The sequence below is a fragment of the Varanus komodoensis genome, unplaced genomic scaffold, assembly GCF_004798865.1.
Source record: "Varanus komodoensis strain SLA01 unplaced genomic scaffold, ASM479886v1 scaffold8, whole genome shotgun sequence".
NCBI classification, from domain to species: domain Eukaryota; kingdom Metazoa; phylum Chordata; class Lepidosauria; order Squamata; family Varanidae; genus Varanus; species Varanus komodoensis.
The window spans coordinates 8,131,756-8,155,105 of record NW_025336481.1 but is presented as its reverse complement, the minus strand read 5'-3'; the positions used below and the strand labels follow the sequence as shown (position 1 = coordinate 8,155,105).

Here is a 23,350-nt window from a genome sequence, read left to right as displayed (position 1 = left end):
TATTAAGATTTAAAGCACAGATCTGTTGGAAACTTTTCCTGTACCAATGCAATGAAATCAAGAATTTTCACACAATACAATTCTGGTGGCCTTTGAGCCTTATATCAAAAACCCACAAAGAGAGGGAGGGAGGTATGATTGCCGGCTTTTACAAAATAAACCGTATAAGTACAAAGAAAGCCCCATCAGAATGTATCATTGCCAAGTTTTCTGGTGGTCCTGAAAAGGGACTTGGAGAAGCCTGAAACCTCCCAAGAGCTGCAATTTATCAGCCTTTCATGAACAAGGAAAAATGTTGGGAGAGATGGAAGACGGAGATGTTAAGCTAAGTTTTGAAAGCAGATTTAGGGCAGTTCTGATTGTACATTCTACAATGGAGAGCAAATCTTTGTATGGATGGGGTGTCATAATTATGCATGCCCTTAAAACATGTATTTAGTCATGGTCAATTATTAGAGTGCTACTGATATGTCATTTTCCTCAAGAACTTCCACTCTAAAACTAAGCCAAAGATGAGAGCAGATCTAAGAACTTCCCAAACCTGTTTCAGAGGGACTCTCACCCAGCCCTGTGCTGCTCAGGGGTTCACCCTTGTTGACATTTTAAGTATAACGTTAGCATCTTGTCTCAAGTTATCTCTATTTTGCCTGAGAGTTGAAATCAAATAATGCCTTGAGGAACCAGGGAAAGATTAGTGTAGTTGCTGTCTTTGTTTTAAGTATATACTAGGAGTGGCTTACCCTTCCATAAAAAGAAGTGTGAGGATTTCAGGTACATATACCTTACTCTATTGCAAATCATGCCATCACGGTTGTACCCTTTCCAACTGGCCAATCCCGAGTTCTGATGGGAGAAAGCACCATGCCAAGCAGCAAAGCCACCACCAGTAATCAGACAGACTACTGATCATCACCTGCTAGGACCTATACCCACCATTCATTATAGACTCACAGGAAGATACCCCTGTGGTCCAGCACAAGGGGATACCCTGTTGGCCAGCCCCACTCAACCCCTCTCCATAACACAGGTCCTTCCGCTTGTGCTCTGACAAGTACTCGAAGGTATGGAGGAATATTCCAAAAGAGAAAGAGCCTCCTAGTCATTCCTGGGTCAAACAGGACATGGGCAAAATGTAAGGATTAATGCCTCCACCCAGGCAGGGAGTCTTGCCGCAACATATTTAGAAGCTTCTTCAGAAACGCTCAAGCAAAAATATTCAGCTGATAAGAATAAATTTGCCAAAACAAAAACTGGGTCTCTAATGTTCCTTCTAACACTGAAAATAATGTCCATAAAATTAGACAATTACACATAAAATAATATAGTTTTCTTGGCCTTTGCTGTTATTGTTTTTCACATTCATTTAGTAGCTGAACAGATAGTGAATTTCTTAGCTTAAAACTGAAACTTGATTCTCATTACATATTATTAAGATTGAACATTCCTTTGACATTAGCATGCCTATTTGAGTGGGCTATTTTGGCTGTATACTTTTAACTGCAAAAGGAAAACACACATGTACACAAAGAGAGACAAGGGAAGCTCAGTCTAAAAATGTTGACTGCAACAGCAGCTGCACAGCTGTGAGTCAATTAGATCCAAAGCAGCTGGTTTTTAATTAAGCAAACAAAAGCTTTGATTCAGGAAGTCTGCAGTTGATTTGGCCATCTAGTAACTGATTAATCTAAGATAACTGAATTAATCAAAGTTCACTGAAGTACAAACAAGACATCTTGCAGAAAATGAAACAATTTCCATGTTAACTTCAGTGTGCATGCAAGGATTTATATGCTGGCATACAGAAGAACACACACACACACACACACACACACACACACACACACACACAGAGCAGCCGACACAGTACTTCAACCGAACATAGTTACACGTATAGCAATTTGACTTAAATAAAAGCTCTTTCAGACGTTATGTAACTAACAGCAGCAATACAGCCCAACAGTTAAAGATCTCCCACAGAAAAGAAACACTTTTGGTATGCTGCATTTCAGCAGGGCAGTAATCGCAATAAAGAAACCCATATAGTAGTGGTGACAACATCAAGCATACAGAACAGAATTCCAATATAATTTATAATGGATAAAGAAGTCCTTTTCTTTGGCAAGAGAAAGAACCACCAACACTTACTGGATTTCCTGCAAAAGAGAGACGAGGCTGCCCCTTCCCCTGGCAGCACACTCTGGGAATGTTGTTCAAGGGTCAAAGAAAAACCCTTGCATCTTAATCCTTTCTCATTCCCCGTTAAGGAAGCAGAGACAGTCTCATTTCTGTTCCCTCGCACTGTCGTGTCCAGGAACTGGGACAACATTACAGGCTCCTTTCTTACACTGGCAAGTAGGAGGCAATGGCCAGTATTAGACCCACCCCACCTGCAACTCAAGGTATGCCCCTTTCCTCCTAGACCTTCAAGACTGGACATCTTCCCAGAGTGGCACCCAGCTTAAAAAAAGCTATCTAACTCAACAGCTGAGATTCAATAAAAATTCTGATTTATAAATCTGGCACTAAGTGATTTTTCGGTGTAAAATCTGAGACACATTTACTAGGGAACAAACCCCACTAAACATGATGGACCTAAACTCTGCATAAACATATCTAGCACTGCTACATATCAATAACCTTGACATGGTAAAGTTCTGCTCTGTGAAAATTATTTCAGTAATTTTATTGGACTTATTTCTTAAATTAATTTTATGTATCACTTCAGGTGCTACTTTTTCAGAGACTGCAGGTTATTTTATTAGATGATTTAGATTATTTAATTCTAAAACTAATATGAATTATTATTAGAATTAAATACATCCAGGTTTAGGCCTTATTTTAAACCAATTTCAATTTTTAGAAGGTTTTCTAAGTTTCAGTCTGCTGATTTCAAGGTAGCTCCCTTTAAAGCATTTGTTGATACATCCTAGAAGAAAGTTTCATAGAATTATAAAATTCTACATAAGACTGTTAAAATATTTACCAATAACAATATAAACATATCTACCTATGTATGTCACAGAAACTCACATTTGCTTCTGTGCTGCAGAAAATTTTGTTGTGATATCTCTAGATGCGGTCATCAACATGTTCCTGTCAAATGACCGTATTTTAAACAGCAGAAATTCAGCAGGTACCACTAATCACCATTGTTTCCAAGGCAAAAATATATATACCAGCTGAATTTCTGCTTGGCACTAAACGCTCTATTGCATGCAAGTACCCAAATGTTTTGTGATTTTCCTCATTTTTATTAAATGTCCAAGGATCTACACAAGATGCATGCAACTTTCTAGTAATTATACAAAGACCAAATATTCAACTAAATATCCATTTGAAGTTATTTATATGTCAACTGTTTAGTGATCAAAAGAGCTATAAGGCCTTCAGTCCATTGCATTAGAAGAGGTAAATGCTTTTCCTCCCATTTTTGTAATATCAGACATTTAGCTATCACAAGTGTGCAGTGAATCCATTTCCCCTCCCTATTGTTAAATTTCCATGCAGTGGGTAAATAGTTTTAAAAGCATGCATACCCGTGAATTTTAAAGACTGATCCACGTAAAGAGTGGGCCAGTCTCACACTTAGGGCAGGTTGTGCAATGGGAATCATGGTCAGGTTCTGAACTGGAGGAAGAGGAGAAGGAACAGCAACAAGGAGCGGGCTGAATCTTCGAAGCTCCTTCAAGTTTGTTTAGCCATGTTTCTCATACTGAGCATGGGAGTCAATTGGTTTTGGAAAAGATGGAAGGCTTGTTGGGAGGGGAGGATGCAGGACCCAGTAAGGAGGCACTGGGAGAAATGAGCTGCTCACTTGGAGGGGCTCCAACTAGCTTTTCAATGGCAAGAGCCACCCTGAGGGTGGAGCCAACAATCTTACTGAAAGGAGGGGCCATAGGGAAGTTTCCTGTTTGGATTCAGCATTTTACATAAGCAAAGCATTTCTCCTTCCAGTTTTGGTAAAAGGCTATTTGGAGTTAATCTATTCTGTCAATTGTGGAGTTACAATAAAAGAACTGTATTTCAAAGGACTGTCTTGAGTTTTTGGAACCTAGAGGAAGGAGAAAAAGAACTAGCTCACAGTACAGTGGTACCTTGGCTCACGAACTCAATCCATTCCACAACTCTGGTTGTGACCCAAGTCAAATTTCCCCATAAGATTCAATGTAAATAAGGTTAATCCGTTCTGGCCCCTCTGAATGTGGTTGTGAGTCAATTTTTGGTTGTGAGCCAAGTCAAATTTCCCCATAAGGTTCAATGTAAAGAAGGTTCATCCATTCTGTAACTATTGTTTTTAATCAGAAAGGAACTGACAAAGAACAACAAAGTAACAAAGTACTGTACAGTACAGTGGAGAACGCTAACCTAGGTGGGGGGGAGGTTATTGTTTTGAGGGAGAGCCCCCACCATAAGGACACTGGGGGGATCTCCTTCAGGGGTTTCCTCTCTTCTTTGTCTCTTAACTGCAGGGTCAATTTGGGTGAAAAATCTGTCTATAGTCACTTGTTTTTTCCTGCTCTGCATAACCCTCCAGAAATGAGAGACCCTGTTATCGATCATCAGATTCAACACTCTGTTCGTTACAGTTATGTTGGGGTGGTGCTTCTCAAAGAAAGTCTGGCATGGGTGCGCTCCTGCAGGAAAGATGGGCGCAGCACAGCACAGCTGTGATCACGCGTGTCTTCCCTGCACAAACACGACTGCGATCGTGGTCATCTCCCCGCTCAGGGGGGTAGGGAGATGGCCATGATCATGCTGGTTGGGTGGGGGGGGGGGGGTGAGATGGCCGAGACTGCGCCCATCTTTCCTGCAGGAGCGTGCCCGTGATCACGCGCGTCTTCCCTGCACAAAGGCGACTGTGATCGTGGCCACCTTCCCACTGGGGGTGTGGGGGGGAGATGACTGCGATCTTGGTTGCCACCCAATGCGGAGTTCACGACCCAAGTCAATATTTTCATGAAACTTTTGTTCGCAACCCAATTTGGTTGTGAACCAAGGCGTTCGTGAGCCGAGGTACCACTGTATTTGCATTTCAGTACAAAATAATCACCTCTTCCCAAAAGAAGCAACTACTATATGTTGTCAAAAACTATTTTCAAAGGAGGCATTAGGTGTACTGCACTGCCAGATATTAGCCAAATCACTCAGTCTCTTAATAAAGAAATGTTATGGAGCCCAACAAGAAGAGGTTTAAGATATACAGATGTGGTAGGCAGGTGTCAGAGTAGCAATCCACTTATTAGGTCTTTTGTGCTGGTGCCACAAGCGTTTCTCAAATTCCCAAATATGTCTACGTGTACAAAAAGTAGGTGGGGAGGGGTGTCTCCCAGGAAATTGATATTTTGTGACTAGTCATTTTAGAGAGTGCTTATGAATTGCTATTCTCATGGAAGCATGAGATAAAGCATGATAAAGATTATCTTTTCAAGAGCTGAAGTTATAGAAGCAGATGAACTTTGAAGCCCATTTTCTTCTATGCTACATCCTTCCCCAATGAGGTGACTTCAGAAATGTTAGGGCAAACAAGTGGTTGTACAGTGGGCCTAGACAGGTGGGCAGCTGGAGGCCCACAACTCTGGAGGGCACCATGTTAAAGAAGACTGTGCTACAGAAATGAAGAAAACAAAGGCTCAGAAATGTCTACTTTTTATATTGCTATACATTTTCTGTGAGGCATCTGCAATTGCAAACTAGATATATAAAGGTTCCACCCCTTTTGCTTTAAACAAACTACCAAAGATTCTAAAAGTTACATCTTCACACTCACACATGAAATGCCAACTTCATTTCCTGTCTTGCTTCAAAAAACGGAAGAGAAACAGCTTGCAGCCTTAAGGAAAGACTGATGAAGAAGCTATCTCTACTCCAATTCATCATGAAGTTAGGTCAATAAATACATTTGCTTTAAGTTTTAAAGGTAAAGCACCTTAAAATAATCTACCTCTCAAAACTTAAAACACAGTTACAGAGGGAAAAATAAGAGATGTATATATTTTTAAAGGCTTTAAATAAAACAAAATCCACTCAGGGTAATTAAAAGACAGGGAGGCTTTGGGAAAAGCACATTGGGGAATTCTGAAGAATGGAGACAGTGGATATAATATAATGGATGAATTCCCAAACAACATACATAGGATGGTGGGCTGCACTGAACGCAGTGTGGGGAATTCTAACTCTCATTTTCCTCATGGGAAAGAGCTGTTTGGAGCAAAAGCGAAGTGTGATTTCAATTTTAATTCAGCATGGAAAATGGGTCTGAGCAATTGAGTTACAACAGTGCTTCTGCATATGAAGAGTATTACCAGGTCTCGTACCTCTGTCCCAGATCCAGAGCCTGGTGAGTCCACTTTCCTCTTTTTTCTGGGCCCTATTGCCGCCAATGCAGTTAAGTTGGCATCCCTCTGTCTCATTTGTGCTAGTTCTTGTTGCTGCATCTGTGTTTGGTGAAACAGAAACTCACAGTTTCATTTTGGTTTTAATTCTTTCTTACACTTTTTGAAATAAAGTCATTATTACAAAGTCAAAAGAAATAGAAAATGGTGAATAAAATTGAAAACATACCTCCTTGGCTTTCTGTTTCAACCTTAGCTGCTCTGGATCTTCTTGTCTAGATCGAGACTGTGTTGGTAAAAAAAGTAAAAAGAATTGAGGGCAGGGAGGTAGAAAAATAAGAAATGTGAGACTAAAGCAGAAATATTTTCTGTAAAGACTGCTGTTATACTTTTTACATTTGAATTATCTTGAATACATAGATGAATGTTGCACACTGTCATATCGTAGCTTTAAATGCAATGGGCTACCCTGAGTTTTAAAAATGTAAAATATGTGGTGTCGTTGGTACAGCAGTGTGGGGACAGAAACAGACCCAGTCCAACCAAATCCCCAGCCATCCACCAGCTCAGCCATATTCTACCAACTCAAGGCAATGCTCATCCAGCTTTACTTAAGAAAGTTGAGTTTCTCTCCCAGCCTCAGTCCAGCCCTGATAATTCATTCCTCTCCTGGCATCCAAAGTGCTTCAGACTCACTGGAAAAAGCCTTATTTTCCTCAAACACATTCTGGAACTCAGTCCTATATTTTAGGGCTGTGGCAGATGACTGGCATCTCACTTCTAAATATTCTTAAGTCCAATGGGTACTTAATTTAGCACATTTGCAATATTTAGTTACTTATTATTGGAGGTTTTTATAGACTGCTCACTTCTGCATATACACTCAGAATGGTATATGCACAAGCAGCACAAGGAGATAAACATGGTCACATTTTTATTCTTATACCAACCCTGCAAGGTAGGTTAGGCTGAGACAAAACAACTGGACCAGAGTCATCCTCTGAGCTTCACAGTTCAGTGTCTATTCAAATCCAATGGCCAAGCTCTTGTTTCTTTTAAAGGGGCTATGTGCTTTTACATAGTGAATATAGGAAGTTATACTTTTGTGCCTGGCTCTATAAAATGCACCTGCCTCTTCTAAAGAGGGCCCAAGCATTTGGGGTGGGAAGATACATTTTATCATCATCTGTAACGCGCTCTACGTGGGGCTGCCCTTGAAGACGGTCCGGATAGTTCAATTGGTTCAAAATAGAGCTGCCACGCTGCTGATGGGGACTGGGCGTTATGTTCACATGACTCCAGTTCTCCGTCAGCTTCACTGGCTCCCCATTGAAGTCCGGGCCCAATTCAAGGTGTTGGTTACGACCTATAAAGCCCTTAACGGCTTGGGTCCTGGTTACCTGAAGGAGCGCTTACGTCCATATCTGCCCGTCCGCTCCTTGAGATCAGCAGGAGAGGCCCTTCTCCGGGAACCTTCCATGAAGGATATTAGGAGGGTAAGTACTCGGAGGAGGGCTTTCTCTGTGGTGGTGCCCAATCTACGGAATGCACTCCCCAGAAAGGTCTGCCTGGCACCGTCGTTATTCGTTTTTCGGTGCCAGGCAAAGACCTTTTTATTTAAACGTCATTTTAATTGTTCATATTATTTATTTATTTTATATCCTTGGCCAGGTCGACTCAAATTATATTGTTTTTATATTGAGACTATTTATTTATTGATGTGAGCCGCCCCGAGGCTTCAGCGAATGGGGCGGCATAGAAGCTTCCTAAATAAATAAAAATAAATAAATCATGGGCAGAATTTCAGGGAGCCTGGTTCAGGCTGAAAACACCCCTATTATGAGGGAAACCCTGAGGCTAAACTACAGATAATACTTGAGGATATTTAAGAAATATCCAGAAAGCTTACTTCCCACTACCTATTAATCTATCTATTGCCCAGTATCTAAGCGTCTATTATCTCAGAAGCAGTATTAAAGCAAAACAAGCAACTTTCTGGACTCAGAGTTGTTGACAAAGGCCCTCTGAGTTCTAGGCCTGGAACTCTCTGTTCTAGAGAGAGTGCATATTTGTGATTAAGCCAGGACTTGTGGTCTGCAAAGCCGAGAGATGAATGCTTCCATATACAATGTACTCTCCCCAGAACCACCAGTTCCAGAGTTACTTGTGTACTGGTAAGAGTACAAGAAAGCACCATAATGATCAGACACGCTGATCCCAGGGGCAGTGGGAGCCCATGCTGCTGGCAGGAGCCACAGACTGCAAAGGTATGTGAGCAAACATCTGGTTCTCCTTGGAGCACATATGCCATGTCTGCCTTTAAATACGTAATCAGTCGTCTAGAAATGCAAGGAGGTCAACGTTGTCTTCCAGCTTTTCATGATTTTGCAATCAAAAGAGAAACTTTTCTTTCAGAACTCATGAGGCTGTATATATAAAATAATGGTATATATGCAAGATGGTGCCCATGTTTTAAGTTTGTAATACCCCAGGACATGCACATTCCGCGTACACACACACACAGATCATGTTCAGGTGCAGCTTGCACAGTGTTTTGTTTCTCTTTCCCATTTCTTAGAACAGGAAAGCAGGTTCATCAACAACTAAAAACCAATAATCCATGAAATGTCATATAATCCATTCTCCCTATCTAATTTCACTTTGCTTGAGAATAAAAGGATTGCAACCACATGGATGAATGCTGTTACACAGGGCTACAGTTACAGGCTGGGATCCAAGGTGCTCTCTTTCTACCATGGGAAGCATTTTCACTCACACACACACACACACACCTTTCCCAGTTTTTATTGTCAGAGTCCAGATCTACCTGCTGCTGAAGGCTATTCCCCAAAGTTTTAGGAATGGCTTCTGGATGGTACAGAATACCGCCCCACAATTGGGAGGGAGGATAATGAAGCTCTACTATGTGTACAGAACGCCAGATGCAGCCCTTTACTGGCACCCAAAAGAGCAACACCACATTGTGTTAGTGTCTAAGGCCAGGAACAGCGTCTTCTGTTTCATTGCTAGGCCCACAGAACAAAAGAACCTTTGTTCTTTCAATGCCAAATGAGATACTTTGTCAATCTATTAGGGGCAGAACCCCAAAGCACTTGCCTTTGCCGCACGCATTAAAATTTCCCTTTCTTGTTCATCTTTCCGCTGTTTTTCTATTTGATCAAGTTGTTCAAAGAACTTGAGCTGTGCCCGAACATCACTTGCTGGCTCGTATCTTTCATCATCCTGAAAAATGTGATAAAATGCTTTTCATTACAAATCAGAGAGGGGGGTGGGAATCCTAAAGCTCACTTACACAATATAACTAAAAGAGAAGCTATATGCTCAAAATGCTCACTTAGTAATCTTCAAACACCAAGTTAATCTTTAAATCTGTATACCTGGCTGAATGATTTTTTTTATTCTATATATTTGTATGGTCTTATCAGGATATAACATTTAAGCAGTCTTTTCAACTAACCTCTTTCAAAAAGATTTTAAAAAGTAGCTATTTGGTGCAAGAGATTCTGTCAAGTCAGCTCGAGCATACCCAACATTTAACCTTCCCTTTATCTGAGAGAGTATCCCTCCATCCAGAGTTCTGTATTAGGGAACAAAGAACTGGGCCAATAGGCTAATGGTTCATCAGGTCCTCTATTTTGTGTCTAACAGCACAAAATTGAGCTTATAATAGCACTTATATAGCAAGCATACAAGTAAAGGCAAAGAATATTGAAAGAGCTGTCATGTCCAGCTGACATGTCCAGCTTGAACAGTTCTAGTTTTATCTGGGTGTTAAGTAAAGCTTGCTTTGACTCTCTCCATTAATGGCTTTTAATATCCTATTTAACTTAGGCCAGTCCTTTCCACAGACACTATTTGAAGGCTGCTGGCAAATACATGCTCCAGTAGAAATTAGGCCCATAGTTCAGCATTAAGAACTGTGGAAATTATTATTCTGCAGGCCCTTTAGGAAGCACTGTGCTTTAACCACTGCCTTTTAGTTCTCAAGTAGCAGCAACCAAGCTTTCACTCGAGTGTAGCCATCCCTAATTTGGCATCCTCTGGATATGTTGGACTACAACATATGCACTAGCTGGGGGTGATGGGGCTTGTAACTCAAGACACCGGGAGGGTTCTGGGTTAAGGAAGGCTGCAATAGTGTGATACAAGAGGAGCGGACAGTGGCTTAAGTTTTCAAAGCACATCTGTTGGACTCAGTTACTCCTGAGCCAGGAACTCTTGCCTGGAGAATTCATTTCACTACCATGCATATCACCACTGTCATTCACCACCTATGGAGGAGTATCATTTGGAGGAAGGCAGAAAGGGTTAATCTTCAGAGATGAAAGAAATATCACCACTGCCCAGAAAGCACTGTCCCTCTCTGAACCCAGCATGACTAAAAGGAGACTGGACTTGAAGGAATAATATTAACCAGGCTATTCCCCAGGTGGAAACAAAACAAGGTCTTCTTTTAGTGACTGTCAATTCTTTATAATCCATTTGCCTATTATAATGTCCACTGCGGCCATTCTATTGAACAGCGATTCATGAGAGGAAACATGGAAAATGCCATCATTTGCCATGGAGTTCCATGCAACTCCAATGCTGTTTGAGGAAACCTACCAAATGAAGACAACTGACCTTCAAGTTTAACCATTAATGGAAATTTTCACATCAAACCACTTTTCTGTTATTTAGGTGGTCACCTGGGAAAGGATCCTCAGCAAAGGGATAGGCAAGATTTTCAGGCCATGGGCCTATTTGGCAATTTGACAAATTGTTCTGGGCACCACACAAAATAGCTGCCATATGAGGCATTGCAAAGGGGAAATAATGTGCCCAGAAGACTGAAACGAAATCTGAGACCCCAAACTAAAAAACTGCTTTGAATCCACAGTTTTCTGCGAGAACAGAAGAGTTTTCATGGCTATCCCAGCAAAAAAAAATATTGCTAAATCAAAAAATGGTAGGTCTGAATACTTTGGTGGACCCCTAAAACAGTGTACAGGGGTGCCATGTGAGTCACTGCTGTGCTATCAAATCAATGGCGCAATTCAGACATGATGAAAAACCATATTAGAAATTAAGAGAACGCATAGTGGTGAGCGTCAGGTATTTATGTGTGTCCCCTCTTCTCTTTCCCCTCTCCTTCAAGCAAAACAGGAGAAATATGGAAGCTCCAGCTTCAAGTCTTTTCACTTGAATGCAGCAAACTGTATGTCCACAAATGAGAATCAGAATACGATGCACTTAAGCCTACCCTAAAATTCAGAAGGGGAGAGAAATCTGGATTGTAATCAGCCACCTTAATTTTTCTGCAATGAATAGTTTCTCAATGCTCTGAATAAATTAACTGATTTCTTACCATCATTGCATGCGTTTACTCTGAATCATAAAAACATGCCCATTAATGGGCAAATTTGAAGCTAAAAATAACCAATGGCTGTTTAAAGCTACCATTTCTATTTGCAAATGCTTGATTTATTGATTTAATAAGAGGCATCCAATCCTCTCAAAGTCAGTAAGAGTTTAACTTGATAGCAGGTTTCAGTAACCCAGAGCTGATGTTCCTCATTTTGACCATAGAACAGATCTGCATGTTTTACATTTGAAACAGAGACTTGGCATAATTATTAAAAATCAAAACTTTCTGGTTGCTTGAACTAGTTTTTTATATTGCTTTTCTTCTTCTTAGAGTTTATTAGTTGTTTTCTTTTGTGCCTACACAGTACACATAATTCCTGGATGCTTTTGCTCATCACACAAGGTTCCCTGTGAGGAAGGTGGCAAAGGCTCTTAATCACTTCCTGGAAGAAAATGTACTGGGACCCACTTACCCTGCATGCAAAAAAAAAAAAAAAAAAAAAAAAATTAAACCCGCACGGACATTAACAAACACCCTTATAATAAAGAAGCTACCTTGTAGGAAATATTTTTTTGCTGGGCAGTTTCGGATATCTTCTCAACCAGATTTTGTAACCTTTGTTGCGTTGCATGTGATACATAACTAACTACATCAGGATGGATTTCCATTATTCCATGCTTTTTACCTGCATTTCCAAGAAAATGAACATATTTGGTAAGAACGTTGAGCATCCATTGCTAGCACAGGGCCAGGTTCACACAGGAAGTCACATAACTTGATTCCACATTATTTGACTCTAAGCTGAATGTGTGAACTGACTCTATCAAAAACCCAAACCAAACACCATGCATTCCCGGTGCAGAGCCTGTGGCATTTGACCCATGATGAGCCATTCACACATTCCTATAACTGGATACCACATCATCAAAGCTACAGACATGTATACAGAAACCAGACTCTAAAAATACGTTATAGAACTGTGACTTAAAATTAAAAAGGCAATCGTTATAATGTGTTATTCTCAAATATAACTCTGCAGTTTCTAATAGACATGCACAAAATAGCTTATATTCTAGAGTTCCAGTGTCAGGAGGACTCAGCTTCTAAAAAAGATATGTTCTGTTTAGCAGCAATATTATTCTAGGTTATTTCTATTGTCCTTTTGTCTGTGCAAAATCCTTTATCTTTAGATCTTTTACTGCTCAGCCAAAGGTTGTCACAAGTCATTCAATAATACAATAAAAAAAGGTAGGACACACCACTTCAAAAATATTACACATGGCCTGATAACTTAATCCTTTGTTATATCCATTATCTTTAACAAAGAAAACAACTGTAACATACATAATGTAAGGAACTCAATTAGGGCCCTACTCATTTATAAGCAATAGTGCTGCTACTATCCAACAGCTTTCTCCTCATTCTTCATTGCTCTAAATCAGGCTGAAATTCATCCTTGTCCTTTTGAACAGAAACTAAACAACTAGCTAGACTGAAGTGATGCATGAAAGTCATTGTGTGTCTTTTGGCCCCTTTAAGAGGTGGGCAGCCATAAAAGAGAGCGGTATACCCAAAGGGGCTACATTTAAACTCTCAGTTCCTAGGCCCTGCCATGAGCAGGTCACTTCTCCGTTTCCCTCACTTTCAGCAGACTGAAACAACACCTTAGAAGCACATATAATTTATTAAAATGCAACTGATTACAGAAGAGTAAATCAAAGCAGTATTTCTGAGATGTTGCAGCAGGAGAAGTCAACCTGAAACTTCTCCTCCTTCCCTTCCTTTCAGCAAAGCTACTGGCTCCACCTTCAGGATGGACCCTGCAGCTTGAGGGCTACACGGCAGGAACACAGAACACACTGTACTTGTCCTGTTCCTTTCACCTGGTGCCCCCTGAGTGAAGGAACTCCTGGCATCCCCTCCCACTCCAGTGTTGAAAAGTCTCCCTCCCTTCCAAGGTGGGCTGATTCTCATGCTCTGTCTAAAAATCGTCTCTCATCCTGCTTTGGCCTTCTGCCTAATCCTCGCCATTGGACAAATCTATCTGAGCAGACCATCGTGTGCAACAAACGGAGGCCTTCTACAGGTATAAGCCCACTGCTCTAGTTGCTATATGACCATTTACGAAGGTGAAAGAGCTGAGAGTACGCGTTCTCTGCTTATTACTAGCTACTAGCTATTGCTTTTGTTAGACAAAGAAGGGGAAATCTCTTAGTTATAAGCCAAAGAAGACAGATACAATAAATATGCCTACACAATAAATATTATGGTTGACTGATACATAACTGTGACACTGCACTGACGTAGTCTGACAGTATCCAATGGGGACAGACTGTGTGACAGTGACTGGGTATGCACAAGTCCACCTGACTTTGTTGCCACACAGATCCCCATAAAGATATGTTCCACAGGAAGCTGCGGCCAAACTAGAGCACCTGATGATTTGTACATATACTGCATTTTTAATGTCTATGTTTAAACTGAAAAGTTACATTTTTAGCACATAAGCTATTTTGTTGTTAGTCGCGAAGTTGTGTCCGACCCATCGCGGCCCCATGGACAACACTCCTCCAGGCCTTCCTGTCCTCCACCAGCCCCCAGAGTCCACTTAAGCTCACGCCGACTGCTTCAGTGACTCCATCCAGCCACCTCATCCTCTGCCATCCCCTTCTTCTTTTGCCCTCTATTGTTCCCAGCATCAGGCTCTTCTCCAGGGAGTCCTTCCTTCTCATTCGGTGGCCAGAGTATTTGAGTCTCATCTTCAGGATCTGGCCTTCTAAAGAGCAGTCAGGGTTGATCTCCTCTAGGACTGACCGCTTTGATCGCCTTGCGGTCCAAGGGACTCGCAGGGGTCTCCTCCAGCACCACAATTCGAAGGCCTCAATTCTTCAGCGCTCAGCCTTCCTTATGGTTCAGCTTTCACAGCCATACATTGCAACTGGGAAAACCATAGCCTTGAATTTTCAAGTGGCAGAGAGAAGGCTTGTTCCCATCCTACCCATATGATAGCATACTCCATTCTGCAACCCACCTATTTCTAGTATTCTTCTTTGCAAAGGTGCTGGGAGAAGGAAGGTTTCGTCTTTACACGATCTTGTTAATGTGCCCACCAATTCAGAATTTGTGGCCAATATACGTGCGCTCTCTTCTGAAAGGTTAACTCCTGCCATTGATGCAACATCATTAATGTCGTCATCATCCCTGCAAAAACAGAAAACATTTGAATCATTTTTTTTACCATGAGAAGTTAAAATACTCTAAAATGTGCAAAACAGTTTTCAAGCCCAAATTGAAAATACGTTTACCACTACCCAATTTCAAAGGGCAGCTGAATAGCTTACAAGATAACACAAACCATGTACAACCAACATTAAGGATGTGTTACTAACAATGCTAAGGCTGAAACCTGGTTTAAACTCCAACAAATTAAACATAGTTAATATTGTAAGTAAAACATGGAGGATATAAAAATAGACTGAATCTAAGCAAGTCACCAACTTGGTGCAGTTATTTCTGATATGGAACTTAGTTCAAAAACTATGTCAGGGAAGATGAGCAATGCTGTGACATCTAAAAAGACTGAGAATTCTATTTTGGTCAAAGGAAGAAAGCAAACTGAAGACGCATATTCAAAATCCATGGTTCAAAGTTATGCAAATAAGTGCTCAAAAGAACTATTTATCTTTCATTGGAAAAGAAGAATTACAACTAATCCATGATGATAATAAATTAGCTGTTGTTACTGTTGTTAAAGATATATTCTGATTCATTAGGACAAGGGTGGAAAAATCTTTCAGAGTGAAGGTTGAATTCAAATTTGAAGAAGCTCTTTGGTGGGCTCACATTTCAGTGGTGGAAGGGGCAAAAGGCACACAGGAATGAGTCAAAGGCAAATTGGGTAGGGACAAATATGACAGAATACTGTAGTTCCATGCTGCCAGTAAGTAAGCCTTAGAAAGGTTTCAAACTTTCTGAATGCAGGAAAAAACTGGAAAAGCCAGGAAACTATCATATGATGGGAGAATTGGTCTGGGAACCCCAAAGAGTTAGACTGGGTCGCTAGAAGCTCAAGTTTGGCCTTCAGGCCAGAAGCATCCCACCCCACCATAGGATTTCTATTATTTCTATTTTTAGAATTAATTCGTTGTAAACCATCCCGAGATGTCTAAGTATGGGACAGTATAGAAAAGTTTTAAATAAATAAATAAATAAATATCCACAGAGTAGTCAAGGATATGCATGTCTCATGCAGTAAAACAAACTAGAAAATTGTAAATGGATCTTTGGTGGGAAATAAGTAGGAGCAAGAGAAAAGCGAAATCCTACCTCCCCCTCCTCCCCTACAAAAGAATGTTTGGTGGGATTCCATATGATAGGCCAGATTTTTAAAAAGCATCGAAACAAACACCTGGCTTTAACAGTGAAGCCTGGATTACAGTGCTCATCTGAGTGTGTGATTCCCCCTCCAGCTAAGTATCGTAAGTAGCTGGATCAGGTTTACTGCTTTTCATTGCTATAAATTAATGAAAATACAAACCTTCTAGCTTTTTCAGCTAAGACTAATCTAACAAACTGTTGAACAATAAAAGGAGTAAGCTATTGATCACCTTAATTGGAAGGCTGAGCATTCATTGAAGGATTTTGTTGACCTATTTTATTGCATGGTTCATCACCTCTAGGGTGTGTATGTGTTTGCATTTGAAAAAGAACATTACTCGGAAGTGCCACCAATACATGATAACAGAGCTTCGCAGTCAGTCTTGAGAGAGGGAGAGAGCAAATTGGTAGTTCTCAAACAGTAGGGCAGAGGGTGTGAAACAGCTGTCAGGCCGGGCCCAGGAAGCAAACAGGAAGAGACTAAAGAAGGAAAGCGGGTCAGTTCATTGTGCTCCTTTATGCCCAGCAAGTGGCGCTACCCAATCCCAAAAGTAAACTGCAGGGAAAAACAGCTCTAGTTAAACCTCCTGAGCACGGCATCATTGCCCCCTTCCTCTTCCTTGGCCAGGGAATGATGAATGAGCACAAGATACTCCTAGCTCCAGTTTGCATCCTGTAGCCAAACAGCTTAGTTTAACTTCATGCAAGGATTGGAAATGGGTTTTACTATTCACTGTCATACTTAAGACACCTGGAGGAGCAGCTGTTCCCCACTAAGCATACACATTCTCTGTGGGAAGTAACAGAAGTTGGTTCCCATCACCTCTAATATTTGTGGGGGGGAAACATAAACGAAGACTCAGGAGTACTGAGCAGGAGGAAAAAAAGATCCCTTCCCATCTTCTTTTGCAGAATCCCTCCCCTCTGTTGCTCCTCAAATAAGACAGGCTGATTTTATGCCATTTAAGAATTTCTACCTTTTTTCTAACAGGCACATTCCTGCCCTGAAAAAAAAGAAAAAGGATTTGCTTTTCCCCTGGACTTGCCTGGTTCAGACATCATGGCAACCCTTAATTTTAAAAATCATGGGTTGTCCTGAATGAAACAGTGTGCCTGAATAATATAATGTTGCATCCAAACCCAGTCCTCTAGCTTATTCTCTCCTCCCAAAAGTCACAATTCTAAGATCTCTCTTCTGGCTTGTTGAGGGAGACACAAGCCAAAGATGTGACCTGAATGTAGCACTAAACAGCCCATCAATGAAGAGTCTGTGTGTTGCTTAGATGCTTCCACTTGCAGCTGGATCAATCCAGCAGCATGCACCCACATTAAAAAAGCAAACTGATTTTTAAAAATATATTTTAATTTAATTGAAATTTTAAAAAATTGTGGTTTGTTGTTATGAATAAGTCACTGTTTCACTGAAATGGGATACTTAAAAAGCAGAATAAAGAAAAGAAATGGACTAAGTATCCATCACAGATAGGGGTGTGATCGCTAATATGTCTCCCCCACCTCCTCCAAGTCTTTTTGTACAAACACACATCTGCACGGGATTACTTACCTAAAAGAACCTCCCCCAGGCTCTTTGAGTTTATTTTTTTGAGCAGCAGCTGCTTGGGCTGAAAGAGTAGAAAGAGCTTTGGTTCCAGGTAATACTGTCTGTTTTACCACAGGGACTGCAAGGAAAGAAAATCAAAATGGGAGCCCCTATAAACAGCATCAGCATAGCCTAACTACAGAATAAGCAATGAAAAATAAAGGAAGTTATGCAAATTTGTTCACTGTGCATAATTTACATAGGTTATAGAATCCAGCTTAACCTGGGCCACTATCAAGAGGAGGGAGAATTGAGCACAGAGTATCCATAGCCCTGCTTAAGGGCCTGCTATGGATTTTGCTTCTGTGCGAAGACTATGAAAAATGTGCACCACTTGTTGCTAGCCCAGATCCAGTTCTATAGCCACACATTTCCCAGGCAAACTTTCTCCATAAAGAATTCAGCCAAAAGCATATCTCTGCCAAACCAATCAAGGACCAAAAAAGGGCTTTTACTTTCAAATGCTGTTCTGTAACTGCAATTTTATGATAAGGCACTAGAGGGGGCTTTGGTATTTTTTAAGAAGTCCCATCATCATAATTAAGAATGCCCAAGGACTCCAATAGGAGAATAAAATCTATTGGATTTTCACCCACCCTTCTGCCCCTGATTTCTGTTTGTTAGCTCTGCGTTGACAGCTATTGGTTAAGGTGCAAGTCAAACCAAGTCACAAAATTCTGTCTCTAAGACAATTTGCACCATTTACTTTAACCAGTAATAGCATTTGTACATAAAAGAATTCAAAAATATGTGGCTCTAGTACAATTCATGCAGAACCAGCCAATTTGTACAACTTGCATTTTGCACAAAGTGGTTGACTTTCCATAACTCATACAAGATCTACACAAATGTGCTTAGCTGCACACATTTCATTAGCAGGTAAAAAGATGCACAAATCAGAGTCCTCCTTAGAGACAGAACACACAAACGCACAAGCACACAATCCACTTCTGATCTTCAAATGAGCTGGATTTTGCCAAACAAACTTTTGTGTAAGTACACCCCTAACAATAATTAGAGAACTGCAGTAATTACATGTCAGTTTACAAATTACAAAAATGCCCTGCTTGCAACCTCAAACATAAACAAGATACACATGTTCTCCAATGGAGAAATGCACACAGAAATCCACATTTTTTCCTATTTGAATGAACAGTCATTCAAAAGACAGTCAGCAAACAAAAGCAACAGCAAACTCAAATGAGCTCTGACATTCTCCCATCCCTAATCATTATACAAATGCTTCCCTCTTACCTGTCTGAAGTGGATTTAGCTGAATTTGTTGAGGAGTAGTAAGCATAATACGGTTGTGTGGTGGCCGCAAGGCTACCATGGGGGTCTGTGTCAACGTCACCTGCGGAGGCCTAATTAATGTGCCTGGTTTTTGAGACTGCTGGATAACCTGGAATTATTTGGAAAGACAACATTCATCTTATTAAACTGAGTGAGGATAAAAGGCTGTTAAAAAATAAAACTGGGAAGTCACCACTTGTTTGAGAGCAACCAAAACAACCAAATATCTTAGGGTGACTTAAAGATTAACTGTTGGTCTTGAAGATGCCATAAAATTCTTGGCTGTTTTCACTGCCATGGACAAACACAACTGTCCTTTTGTGTTTGAAGAAGTATGGCTACTTAAAGTAAGGTCCTAACAAGTATCTCGAATTAAAGTGCACAGTTGGAGAGATCAAGCTACAAATTAATGACAACAAAATATATGAAATGGGAATGGGCGTACAAGATATCCTTGATGTGTTTGATAGAGCCCAGTAGTTTCCCCAAATGCATTTATGCTGCATGTGGTCTGCAGAGACATCTTATTTCACCACTGAAGCCCTGGCCAAGATTTTTCAAGAAGCCCTTTGTTGCAAGTGAGGTCCATCTGCCATAGTTTGGGAACAAGGGGTGACAGAAGCCTCTCCTGTTGTAATGCATAATTTAAACACATCCTCTTTGGTATGGGTGTATTTTGCCACAACACTCCAACTCCTTACAGAACATGAGCAGAGACTGCTGCTGAACTACACTGCTGGGTCACAAGGATCACTGCAGGAAGAACATTCCTGAAATTTCAAAAGTTGGCCTGTCCCACAATTCAATAGAAGGACAGAAATATCAATTCAGATTTGTTTTGCAAGCAACAAAGAACGGGAGGTGACACAGGCAAACTCAGGGAATCAAAACAACATGTTTCTACCTTAATACACTTTCACAATCAAATTAAAGGAAGAACCGCTAAGAACATGGCCTTCTTTGGAGATGCTGCCAATTTGCAAACAAGCATACGCAGAGCTCAAACCTTGCAATTAATTTAGACCAGTGTTCTCTCTCCATTAGTGGCCAGATAAAACTTCCTCAAAAACCCACAATGACCATCCCCTACTGCCAGCTCTCTGTAATATACTCCCTCTACACACACATTTATGCTTAACAGTCACATTTAATGGCTGCTGGCAAACATACTCTCCATTATCGTAAAACAACCTCCCCCACCAAAGCTATGCTAGGGGTCATCTTGTGTCAATGAACCCAATGAGTTGATCTTCCACTATTTAAAGTGCTACTTCCTGTCATAATTACCCTGTACCAGCAATAGATTTAATTTCATCTTCAGAGGACCTCCCTCCAAAATTTCAGCACTGGAGAATTTCTGCCATAGTAAGGATGCAAGTTGTGTTACATAGCTGAAGACAGAACTAAAGGTTATAAGCAAATATGTGTAATATACCTCTGACCATTTTTTCATTTTTCTTTTGCTTGAAAAAGCATGCTGGGGAGAAGAGCACATGAAGCAGAGAAATGTTTTGGGAGGAGTGTGTGTGTAAGAGAGAATCATCCTCCGATTCATGTACACTCCACACTGCTGCCCCCAATTATTTTCTGCTTTCAAACACACCTTTGGGGTGAAACTGCTTCTCTGCTTCACATGGGAGGGCCCAACGATGCAACAGAGAATGCTGTTGTGTGACTTGCACATACCTCTAAAACTGAATTTGGTCCCAAATACGCATGAAATTATTATAATACATCTGTTCTATATTTAAGAGTAGCATTCAAAAGGAATAGGTCTGATTTTCTGAGAGAGCAACAGTAGCATTCGTTTAGCTTGGCTTACGTACCACCTGTGTGGGCTGCCCTGGCTTGCTAACCCCAACTTGTGTTGGTTGTGTTAGACTGATGACTGGCTGCTGTAAGGTACTCGTTACAGTTGCTGTGGTCTTCCCTGCTGTACGCTGAACTGAGCCACTCAGCATCACCGCCGTCAGAGCAGTGGTAGGCTGCGTCGTAGGCTGCTGATGCTGGCTTTGCTGAATGAAAGCTGCCGAGTCTGGAGTCAGCTGTCTCAAGGCAGGTAAGCTCCGCTAGAAAGAGACAAGGAGACGTAAGTGATACTTCTCTTTTGTAAATGCTAACAAAATTCAAAACGTTTACCAAAAATTACACATGCACTGGTTACACCAAACACCAATGACATCTGAAACATGGGGTGGACCCATGAAACGCAATTTATTTATTATATTTATATTCCACCATTTTTCCTTTCAAGAACTAAAGGAAGCAACTTATACAATTCTCCCTCCCATCTTATCCTCACACAACCACCCTGGGAGGTAGGTTGGGCTGAGAATCTGTGACTGACCTCTCCAAATTTGGAGAATGGAGGTCAGAAGAAGCACTGAGGCAAGGATTTCTTCAGTGCTTCTCCCATGCTCCGAAACACTTAGGTGGCTGATTTTAGCTATTTAAAGCTTTTACTCCAGCTTACAAGTAAAGGAAGAGTAGCGACCAGCAGATTCTTCATAGGACAACAGTGTCTTCTTCCTCCCCTTCCTCTGGAACAGCTGCACCTTTTCAGCTCACATATCAGTCTTACAATGCTGGGGTTACAGCTAGCATAGAAAGAACTGCACTAGCTACATGGGTGAAAGGAGGGACTCCAAGTTCAGAGTCCTAGCTCCAAGCCTGGAGAACGTCTCTGAAACATCCATTAGCCAGAGGAATGAAGCTTCGTAGGGCTCGATGATGCATTTTTACCATTTTCAGTACTGTGGATTGGATGTCATTCATCCTCTAGTGCTGCTTGGCAATGCAAGCTTCTGCATGTGTTGGAGTCTATACACAAGCCACTAGCTATGAATGCTTCAGTGCCCCCTGCGCTACTGAAGGAATTAGTTAGTTCCTTACTGAAAGCTAAGTCTACAATAGCTGTTTATAAAATCTTTTAGAACACAGGAAAGTAAATGTCCAGAAGATCAGAGAGGAACAGAATGAGGATGGAATGCACAGTCTACAAGTGTAGGGCCTTAGATTTCATTGGCACTGTTTCTGCTTCTGCAGTTCTACTGGACACAACAGAGGCTTGTTAAGAAAAAGCTGGCAAGCTCAGCTAAATGCTGGCAATATACTGCACGCAATGCATCTTCGAGGCATATGTCCTGCGCATGTCCTGCAGTGGCTTCTTTCTGGTTGGAATTTATGATTTGTATCGCTTTTTTTTTTCTTGAAAAGTTGGTGATAACAGTGGGGTGTACATGTAATTTTGACTTACATCCCTGAGAAGTGACTATTACCAGATGGACAGTAACAGTGGATACCATGAATCCTGACACTTACAAAAAATTTATACTTCAGCTCAGAAGGAAACACATCCCATGCTTTATTCAATGAACTAGAGATGCCACCATTCCTGCTATACTGAGTATATTTCCTAGAATTGTCAAAAGTCATGTGGATGCCTATTTAGATATATGGACTGCTTATATTAACAAACATTGAAACTGAACTGTTAAATCCTATTTTCTCTTCTGTGTTTTTTTTCTCCACCCCCCCACCCCATATCAAGAATGATGAGGATGGTTGTTGTTGTTGTTGTTGTTGTTATATCATCATCATCACCACCACCACCATCACCACCTTGTCGTCCTCCCAATAGCTGAAGCTCACAGAGCAGTTTACAACAGTTTAAAGCCTTTTAAAAACAGTTTAAAACACCACAACATTTCCAAATTACATAGAGATAAAAACTATTTGCACATATCTAAATCAGTGTTTAATACAGAATAGATCCATAGAATATGTGGGATTAGTATTTCCCCCAAGTCATTAAATATCCTAGGATACGTGTCTCAGCGTCTTAACTTGGTGCCAATAGAATGACACGCTTGGCACCAGGTCAGCCTGAGCAGAGAGATGGTTCCACAGATGTAGGGGCTGCCACTGAGAAGTCCCACCCCCTCGTTGCCACCTTTCAGGTCCCCACTCAGAATTGGCACGTGGAAAAAGGCCCTAGGATACTGAACAAGGTGTCTGGGTAGACTACAATCAGGAAAGGTGCTCCACTGAATGTTGTGGTCTCAACCTGTGTGACCTTTATGCCTTAAAGCTCTAAATTGGCTGCCTATATGCTTTTGAGCTCAATTACTCTGAGTTGAGCTCAAAAGCATATAGGCAGCCAACGAAAAGTGGGCCAGAATTGGTCTTATATGCTTGGACTGCCTGAGCCCAGTTATTAGTCTGACTGGCACATAATGTCGTGGGCTAGGCATTCTCTCCCCAGCAAGACAGACTCTCCAGCACTTCTTGTAAGCATCTTTATTCTACATAGAAGACTCTAAGCATACACAAGGAGATATGTTGAACCCTCTCTGCCCCCTTTACCCAAAGCTTTGCTTA

At 41.0% G+C, this 23,350-nt stretch overlaps 1 protein-coding gene across 2 annotated transcripts in view; it reads right to left on the bottom strand.

Annotated features, from left to right (window-relative positions):
* TAF4 (TATA-box binding protein associated factor 4) overlaps window positions 1-23,350 on the bottom strand; it is a 90,125-nt gene that overhangs the window by 5,050 nt on the left and 61,725 nt on the right. For both annotated transcript variants that reach the window (XM_044455107.1, XM_044455108.1), the window contains exons 8-15: window positions 20,797-21,039; window positions 18,932-19,079; window positions 17,642-17,756; window positions 14,732-14,901; window positions 12,255-12,385; window positions 9,450-9,575; window positions 6,562-6,618; window positions 6,315-6,434 (exon numbers count right to left, since the gene is read on the bottom strand). In XM_044455107.1, the coding sequence (XP_044311042.1) occupies window positions 6,315-6,434; window positions 6,562-6,618; window positions 9,450-9,575; window positions 12,255-12,385; window positions 14,732-14,901; window positions 17,642-17,756; window positions 18,932-19,079; window positions 20,797-21,039 (1,110 nt within the window). The remainder of the gene's footprint in view (window positions 1-6,314; window positions 6,435-6,561; window positions 6,619-9,449; window positions 9,576-12,254; window positions 12,386-14,731; window positions 14,902-17,641; window positions 17,757-18,931; window positions 19,080-20,796; window positions 21,040-23,350) is intronic.